The sequence below is a fragment of the Hyalella azteca genome, unplaced genomic scaffold, assembly GCF_000764305.2.
Source record: "Hyalella azteca isolate HAZT.00-mixed unplaced genomic scaffold, Hazt_2.0.2 contig7085, whole genome shotgun sequence".
Taxonomy (NCBI): Eukaryota; Metazoa; Arthropoda; class Malacostraca; order Amphipoda; family Hyalellidae; genus Hyalella; species Hyalella azteca.
Genome location: NW_025937217.1, coordinates 14,604 through 24,630, shown reverse-complemented (window position 1 = coordinate 24,630; position 10,027 = coordinate 14,604). Strand labels below are relative to the sequence as shown.

General features: G+C 38.7%; 1 protein-coding gene across 1 annotated transcript; it reads right to left on the bottom strand.

Annotated features, from left to right (window-relative positions):
* Positions 1-274: 274 nt before the first annotated feature.
* Positions 275-5,502, bottom strand: LOC125178098. The gene is made up of 5 exons (XM_047881115.1): positions 5,222-5,502; positions 3,833-3,915; positions 3,269-3,388; positions 898-1,048; positions 275-469 (listed from the first exon to the last, which is right to left on the bottom strand). The coding sequence occupies exons 1-5, from the start codon at positions 5,500-5,502 to the stop codon at positions 280-282; spliced, it is 825 nt and encodes a 274-aa protein (XP_047737071.1). The 3' UTR covers positions 275-279.
* Between the last annotated feature and the right edge of the window lie 4,525 nt (positions 5,503-10,027).

Genomic DNA, 10,027 nt, shown 5'->3' with positions numbered 1-10,027 from the left:
TTATGAAACAGTAAATGGCTTACCTACGATTTTTGATAAAATCTAGAAAAAGATATAAGAAATGAATTTCACGCTTGAACTCATCAGTAAAAACCTACTCTGATTTACGCGATTCGACACATTTCTGCCTAGTCTCTCCCGTTTGGAAAAACCCGTCCCTTCAATCTTCAATATTTCTTCCTTCGAACCTTTAATATTTAAAGTGAATATTGAAAAAATGCATCATATATACTGCGTTATATTCCTACCGTCACATACCTCCTACCAAGCCGCAGCATTTTACATCCATTGAATGATGTTGTTCGTTGACAACTCGATGAAGGTGAGATCAGGTGCACCGCTACTGCCAGCTGCCGTCAGGTGCACCGCGCCAGGGTCGTGGTATACCAACCAAATTTTGTGGAGCGCCGCGAACAGCCGACGAGCGCCCTTGTGCGTGAGGCCATTTCTCGGTAAGACCAGACTCAAGCTGAGATGGCAATGAATTAAAGAACTGAGAAATAATATATTTTTGTCAAGAAATCTAAGTCAGAATTTTCGTAAAGTTGATCGACACGAAGTAGATATGCTTGACTGAATGAATAACTCGAGTTGGCTACACCAGCTTTAATTGGAGGCTAATATAGCCTCCAATTATAGATACTCATAGATAATTATAGATACTCATAATTATAGATATTATGTAAGAAACCATATATATATTGCAATGTTTTTAAGTATTGTTTTATTTATACTTGATTCATTTTTTTAAAAAATTTAAAGTGTCCTTCGACCTCATATCAATTAATTTCGAAAGAGACAAATTCTTGGGGCTCGAATGGCAAGCGCTAGAGTAACAGAAACTGCCAGAATGAAAATACTAGTTATAGTTAATTCAAATGGTGTTTATTCACGCACCGAGAATTTCTGAATCGGTACAGCATGGAGATGATCCAGTCCAAGTCTTTGTCGCAGAGGTCTGGGAAATGCCAGCGGTTGACCCTACAACCGTTCTTCCACAATTTGGAGCTGACGTTGCAAGGCGTTCCTCGTACACAACAAGCATCGTCTGAAAAACACGCCGGACTCGAATGAACAAGAAATATCTTCTCAGCTAATTTATCCTTCTGTTTAGTATTAAAAATCTATGTCATCCTCAGTCAATTCAAGTTCCATCATTTTGACGGTAATGACGTGTCCACACAATTTTTAACGATTGCTCCTAACAATTCACTGATGAAAGGTAAGAATTCAGTGCCTAGTAATTTATTTCTAACCGAGGCTACTTGTGATTCAAAGTTAAAATCACTTACTTGCTTGAATCGCAAGTTAACCAGGAATTCACAAGCAAAGAAAGTACCTCAAAATTCACCATATCCTTATAAGAGAAAACGTTTTGGAGTCCAGCTCCATCGTCAGTTCATAACACACTTGCAAAATTTTTGGTTCCGCTTATGAACTGTCTTACGACCAACCAATATACTGTGGATAACACTTATATGTTCGTAGATCGCCTGAAGAGTTTTACCAATGTTCAGGCATTGGCTATGGCTTTTTTTGATGAAGAAAATTTATTTACTAATATACCTCTTTCTGAAACCATCGATATTTGTCTCAATTCATTGTTTAAAGATGTCAATGACCTTGTCATGGGTTGTAAAAGCAATTTTTTCAAATCAGTGCTAAACTCAATTTTCGTATTTGTTGGCAAGTTTTACAGACAAATTGACGGTTGGGGCATGGGACTTCCACTCGGCCCTACTTTTGCCAATATATTCATGTGTTTTCACAAGGCTACATGGTTGGCCAATTGCCCTCTTGATTTTAAGCCAATTTTCTATAACCGATATGTTGATTGACGATACCTTTTTGATTTTTAAGCATCCCTCTCACGTGGGCCTTTTCTTTGACTATCTTAATCTCCAACATAAGTCTATCAAATTAATCATGGAGCTGGAATCAGTCAATAGCTTGTCTTTCCTTGATTGAAAAGTTACCAAATCTAATGGCCGTTTCCAAACTTCTGTTTTTTGAAAATCGAAATTTACCGGTTCAAGCACCAGTTTTTGTAGCTTTCGCTCCTTTCGTTTCAAGTTAAATGGGTTCCAAACATTGATAAACCGCGGCTTTCGCATTTGTTCTACTCTGCTAGCCATGCACTCTGAATTTGAATTGTTGCGCAATATCTTTTCACAAAATGGCTTTCCATCGCACCTGGTGCTCACCCAAATTAAAAAGTTTATGTCCAAGCAATGTACTGCAGTCGTTCCCAAGTGTGACAATAGGAAAGTTACTTACTGTTCTTTTCCCTACTTTGGACCCGCATCTGAGACTATGTCAAAAGAATTAAAAGTTTTATTTGCTAAATATCTTCCCGATGTAAATCTTCATGTGTTGCTGGTTAACAATTTTAGAATCGGCTCATTTTCAGGTATACGGATATCCTACCTGTTCTTATGCGATCGTCACTAGTTCTTATGCGATCGTCACTCGTGTTCTTATGCGATCGTCACATCAGCGTAAGTCGGTATGACGGCAAGCAATTTCTATACTAGGCTGGCTGAGCATAAGGGCAGGAGTTATAGAACGGGGAACCTACTTGCACATCCTTATTCAAACAGAAGCCTAGTCTGAATGCCGCTTTTAGCTCCTTTCCTCTTGAAATATTAAATAGATAGGCCGTTTACTAGCGTTAATTTCATGTCATATTTATTTAATTTCCGTTTTGAAACCTGACAGTGCATTTTACTTTACTAATTGATTTATTTGTGTTTCTAGGACTGAACTTTTTCTGAACTTTTTCAAAACCTTACAGTGCATTTTACTTTACTAATTGATTTATTTGTGTTTCTAGGACTGAACTTTTTCTGAACAGAATTTTGTGTTATGAACTGGCGATGGAGTTGGACTCCGAAACGTTTTCTCTCATAAAGATATGGTGAATTTTTGTGGTATTTTCTTTGCTTTCAAATTTCTAATTCAAAGTTGCATTGATAGCTGCTTTTCCCAACCTGCACAACGGCTGCATTGATGGTCTGAGGCAATGTGTAGTTAACGAATTGAATTTTTTTTATATGCAGACCGACCTGACCCACAAATGCTAAGTCAGTTTGCGTTGTTCATTGTGTCCGCAGTGACGACGGTTAATAAAAGCCTCAGACCACTTCACCACCGTCACGCATCGTTCCCAAGGAACAGCGAGGTCACTTTCTGCTTGCAAAATCAACAATTTTCAATATCAGGCAGAACGAAGAGTTACACTTACACGGATAAATATAAGAAAACTTACCTATTTGTTTTGGTAAGGCTTTGAAAGCCCCATAGTCGCAGTCGTTGTCAAAACGGACACCAATCTTGCAAATCCACTCCTTAGCTACCCTTGTTTGGAGTTTGGAAACCTTGAAACCACCTTTCAACAAAGTCCGAGGTAAGTTACCAATAAATACTCAATTTTTATGTTTTGAATAATTTATTTTGCCCACTTATTTGAACGAGTTCGTGATCCTCATCAGTTGACCCTTTTCATTTTATTTTTTTTTTCTAGTTCATACGATTTTCTTGATGAACTCGAATTCAGCTTATGGTTCGTACTTGTGAGCATCTCTCTTTTTATTGAAGCATATAAAAGTAAATGAACTATATAAACGCCAGTTTGTGTTTTGTCCTAACAAGCTTGCTTCAGGAATCAAAAGTGCAACATAAGCGATTATAACAATTCATGGTAAAAATGTTTCATAGAAAAGAACGGAAAATTTTCAAGACTTTGCAACAGGTAAAACAGTTATCTATAGCAATTAGAATGAATCAGAAATAATTTGGATGAACTATGAATCGATCTTAAAATACAATCTACCATTCTGCATTCCGGCGAAACGTCGCAAGTTTAAGTGGACCAAGACTTGATCAGGAGAGCCGTACATGGTTTCTAGGCGGTCTCTATGAACGCAGGGAAAAGTGAGAGAATATATGATCAAGAAACATCATTTAATAAAAGAATGAGGAGAATAAGAAACTTCACGTCTAAACTTATGAGCTTGGAAATTAAAAAATGTAACTCATATCTACGAACGTTACTGAGTTCCAACCACCAACGTGGGAAAGCTTCTATTGACACACGCGATTACCACGTGACTACCCGCAAACGTAACATGAGTTAACACAAAATTCGACGTTCAATTCGAAGGCCATGAAAGCCAAAGCGAAATCACATCTGAGGTGACTCAACAAACAACTATTGTACTATTTAGTACAGTTATAAATATCATCGCTTCCGCATTGGTTATAATTAAACGTAAAGACACCTATTAAAAAAATTCTATTAGAATACACACGGGGCATGGATGCGGATAAAATTCCTTCACATTGTTCTTTTACTTTGTACTTTAACACTGTTGTTTTACTTTTTCACTCAATTTATGAGCGATACGCTTTTAAGATGCTCGACATTTTATACTCACTTTATTAGGTGATTATAAATCAATTGCTTCCCACTATTGGATGCAGATACATTTGCAAGTAAAATTTTCAAGTTTAATAGGTTATAGTTGAATCTGAACATATTGCCAATAAAAGAAAAAAGTGATAACTTGAATTGCCGTTTGGAATTCAAAATATTGATGACAGCCCAATTGAAAGTTGATTAAAAAAACAGTATTAGATATTCTTTTCACCAATAATGACAAAACCTGCTAATTTCGTGGTGGTAGTGGTGGTGGTGGTGCGGTGCTACTAGGAAAGAGTGGGAGCCAATAAGAGGTGGTGCAGATTGGCCAGACAGAGGAAGGAGAAAAGGACAGGACAGTAGAAGATGAGACAGGCGCATGACGCATGGTCGGGTTGGTTACTGGTCCATGGGTTGGGTTTCGTTAGGGTTGGGGAGAGGGAACTCGTCAGGGCTTGGAGAGTTTACACGGGAGAGTGATGGGAGGGTGTTGGTTCTATATTTTGATTACTTAAAAATTTGAGTACCATTTTTGAGAAATATTTATACATAATTGATACGTACTCTATTTACATACCTCTATTTTTCGTTTTATTGGGTATTTTTTTCATGTTATTTTTGCCGATTTCGTCAATATACATCGCATTTATTCGTGAGAAAAGGTTCCACACCCCAGCCTGCTCTCAACGATCTCCCACAATGCCAGAGAAAATGTATAATTAGTGGGAATTTTATCCTTATTTTAACCCGTTCATACTGCGATTTTTCTGAATTTCAAACTATCGATAAATTTACACTAACTTGTTAATGATGGCTGCCATGCCTCCATCCGCCTGCCCTGCCGGCCTCCAGAAAGAGTCCAGGGGCAGCAGGCTGATGTCGCCGGTGTGGTGGGCGGCGAGGCGGGACAGCAGCTCCCCCAGCCCCGGGATGGGGCGGGTGTGGGTGGACAGCACCACGAGGCGACTGGGCTTGATGTTGTTGGACAGGCTGGCGACCGCTCGCTCTCCTTCAGCAAGGCTGGTGACTGTCCAAGGCACACCGTCCTCATACGTCTGGAAATTCCACGTAAGTTTTGTCATATTGTAATATATTTAAACGGAAGGTAATTCTATATGCAATAATGGTTGTTCAGTAACATGAAAGGGTTGCGAAAGTAGAAAGGTGAATTAATATGTAGAAGCGTTTATGAGGCAGATGAACGTTATTATTTCCCCGCTTCAATGGAAGTGTTGAATGTTGAATTGCTATTCAGGATCTACCCGACCTCAGTTCACAATTCCGGTGTTCACAACGAGTTAAAAACTCTTCTGCTTTGATCTGACTCCAAAAGATCTTACTATAATAATTAGTCAGTCGTCCAGGATATCAAAACTGATTTACACTAATTATTTTTCTTTATTTCACTTAAAACTTCAAGCCTTCCAAAAGTTCCCCATTGAATTTGTTTTGTCACTTGCAACGTCGAAATTTTGCCATTGTGAAAATCGATTTCGATTGGAAATAAGAGCCACGGCATGTATACTGTCTACGAAACGCGCTGCACTCGAAAAAACTAGAGCTTACAAATAAATATTGGGCTATCAAAATATTAAACATAAATTAGACACTACAAACTCTAACAACATCGAAATCAAATCTCACAGGAAGCTTTATAAACGAATTTTTCGTATCGCTTGCTAAACCTTTCAGCCGGCAAAAGTTTCTCAATTTAAATGCGAAGTAATAGTTTGTGCTTCTTCTGGAATGAGAAATAATTTCAATCGGTATTTTTCCTGGATCTTGCTTTTATTCCCTCTATTGAAAATCATTAGATCTATCCGCCTTTCTGGTCGAAAATAAAATAAAATTTTGTTGCATGAATCATCTGGACAATTTTTTACGGAGTTAATAGAGTCCTGGAGTTTTTACGGAGTTTTTTTACGGAGTTTGCAGTATTAAATCAGCAAGATGAAAAAAAATTCGAATCGGCCGTAGAAGCTAATTAGTATTGACACTCAGTTGGAGGGAATTTTTATCGCTATATTTTTTTCCATCCAGGACTCTTTTATATCACAGTGTATTCGCTGAGTAGCGCACAATGACAGTGGGGGCATACACTCAGAATTTGAATGGGTTATTGTAGCACGGCCTCAGGCTTGTTGCTGGGCAAAACTGGGTCAGGCAGACCCACACAGGAGTGATAAGTTCAACGTTATTTGTACATGGATTCTCATATTCTGAGCGATGACTCACCGGCCCAGGAGCCTGGAATGTTCGAGGAGTCGCTCCCGTAGTTGCGCCTTGCGGTAGCGTCGCCTGAAGATCGTTTTGCACTCGCAGCACGGCCGTGCCAGTGCCGGCGCACTGCCGCGCCGTTGCCGTAACAGCAGGCCCTTGAATCTAAAATTTGAATCTATTAACTCCTCAGAAGCAAGAGATACACTTAACATAAAAATGACCAAATAAACGTGCTCGATACATTAGCAATATTTGACGTCTCCACTTTTATAGCATTCATATTTTGATTACGATGTGAGAATGATCATTTTGTCGCTATTTATTTCAATTCAACCCCTAGAATTCATTTATTTTACCTTTCTCCTCTCATTTCATGCCTTTCATATTAAATAATATTGAATCTTTAGGTAGTTTTGAAATTATCTACCGATTTATTGAGTGGTATAGATGTCGTTGTAACACATTTGAAGCTAGCACATTTAAATGGTACATTATTTATTTATAACTTGAAATCATATTGTTTGAATTTGCGGTTCAAATTTTACTCCACTTGTGCCGGTATGCTGTGGCCATGATTGATCCTGCTCCAAGCCTGCTCTGTTGTTTCAATCGGTGCTGACTTCTATTCCAACTCATAACAATCTGTCTCATAAGTCACTTCATCACCTATAACGAATCTCATTTCTTCAAAGCTGCAATCAACCTCACTCACTCGATTTGACACACGAATTGAGCGAAGAAGACTATAGTATTGAGACACTATTTATCAATGTTCATCGATGAATACGCCGTCAGAAATTCTTTTGAAATCATATTCAACCTCATTGGAACCTAAAGTTGATATGTGCCTGAACCCATTACAATGATAGGGTCATTGTCCAAATAGCGTTCAACTTTCTCGTACACAGCACGCGCAGAGAACGTGTGCTCTTTTACGAGCTGAACCGAGTCTATATGGCCCCCACAGGGGCTGAAAGTTCCCGGCTATTATGACCTGCTCCTTCTAACTTGATGTCACCACTTACCGACTCTGGAACCACTGCCTTAGGAGTGGCTCCCGTAGATACACTTTTCGGTGGTGCCGATGGGCGGACGATTTGCGGCACGGCCGCACCAGCGCCGGCAAACTGTCGTGCCGTCGCCGCAACAGCCGGCCCTCGAATCTAGCATTTGGAATCTATGAATACATCAACTCGGAATTGCGTTTTTTTTATTTCGACCATTTTACATGACTGCATCTGCATTCTAGAAATTTTGATTTGTAAATGCCATTACGAAAATAGATTCAACAATTTGATTGCATCCACAGGTAAATAGATTCAGAAATTAAATTAACATACATGTATGATACGCACTTCATTACTCGAAGAATTCAACATTTTGTTTAAAACATGAATGGAGTACGTCAGGAAACCTTTGCTACCGCGTCTAGCAAACTAGTGTCTTCATATCAAACTAGTACCCAAGTACCAAACTAGTACCCTAGTACCAAACTAGTACCTAGTGAAAATTTGGGGCAGAGTTTGAGAAAGGCTACAGTCAGTTGGGGAGCATAAAGTATTTCCTTGCATTCATGTCGCCAATTCTCAGCCATACCGGTGGCCGAGGCATCCCAGGCCTGGAGGTCGTGTTGTGTCGACATTTTTTGGACCAGCAGCGAATCCTTCCATTCCTGAATTTCAGTCTTCAGGTTGATGATTTCCTCAATCAAACTCAAAATATCGTCTGACATGGAGATTAAGTTACTCACGCGCCCGAGTTTATCGTGTATAGTTGTCCGTATTTTCGTCCACGAATTGGAAACAGATTCATCCTCTTTATGTAGGTCGTCTAATAATTCAATTTTGTGATTTTTATGTGTGCCCTTGATGCACGTGAAGCACACGAGTTTCATGCAGTCCACGCAGAGGTAAACCAGCGCCTTCCCATGATGGAGGCACGGTGCCTCTGACAGCGAGCTCGGCGAATGTAGACGAGCAGTGGTTTCTGGAGGCATCAATGCGTAGTTGACCATAATTTGATCAATTCGTTGGGGAATTTGAGTCCTACATTTAGGGCAATTTCGAGTATCGGGGCGTTCTAGAAAATGTGCAATGCAAGAAAAGCAAAACGTGTGGCCACAGGTCAGGCACAGCGGTTTGTGGTTGTTCGAGTCGAAGTTCTCGTAACAAATGTCGCACTCTATCATCGCACTTGTCATCTTGTGACGAGTTTAAAAGTTTAATGTAGCTAATATTGAGTTTCGTACTCTTTACACTAATGTACCTACTAAATATTAGGTACACTTCACTTAAACCTTCTGAGTTATAGCTAGTAATCCAGCATCTGCTGATCTACGACACTTGTTTGGTCGACATCACAACTTCCCTAAAAAACGCAACAGCAGAAGTAACATATTAATTACCTTTTACTATTTATTGAAGTAATTTATGCTCATAAAAATAGTATAATATTATTTTATGTTAATTCCTCATTTTATGATAATATTAAAATATCAATAAAATATAATATTCAAATATTGAGCGCTGCGAGAATACGATGCAACGACTAGTGAACTGTTCAAACACTTCGGAATATATACTCGAATTGATACCACTAACTTTGTACTAATTTCTTTTTCACTCTAATACTCAGGACATCCTTAACTGCATTGAACTTTCTATAAAATGTCACGTATGCGCATGTCTGCTACCTGCGAGCACCGCAATGAAAAACTGCTGCAGCGCTTACAGGCCGCTGATATCTTATCTCCGTAGTGAAAGTCACGAGTAATTTCTGGGACGGTGATAAGGTTTGATCGCGTCGCTATCTCATGTTACGGGACTGATAAGGTCACGCTGCCAATTAGGCTTATACTTCTTTATTCATAGAAAGTTTTTCTGTCTAATGACAGATTAACGATCACATTGAACTTTCAAAACGCTAATTTTGATTAGATGATTTTTTATTTGAATATTTAATATAGCATAATATAATATAATATGATATAATATAATATAATATAATATAATATAAATTAATACCATATAATATAACGGTGTCAACTTACGTTATGCAAGTTTGAGCGCTTGCCGCTTCTTAATTAACCACTCGGCCACTTTTTTTGATTTACGTAGACCGATATTTTTCAAACTAGTTGCTGATTGCGAACCCCCAGCTCGTTGCTCAAGTATTTGTGATCTTAAAAACTGCAAGATGTGCAAAAATATGTTACAATCACAACAGTATGAAATGAACCAACTATATAAATTGTAATGTGGACGTGTGAGGGTACTTAAGAATATTATACATTGTCTATATTCCTTGTTAAACAAGCCGTCACTGATTGGCTGAGAGAGTTACGATTTTTTTTTCGATAGTACGGCCCATGCCAGCAGCCATTTATGA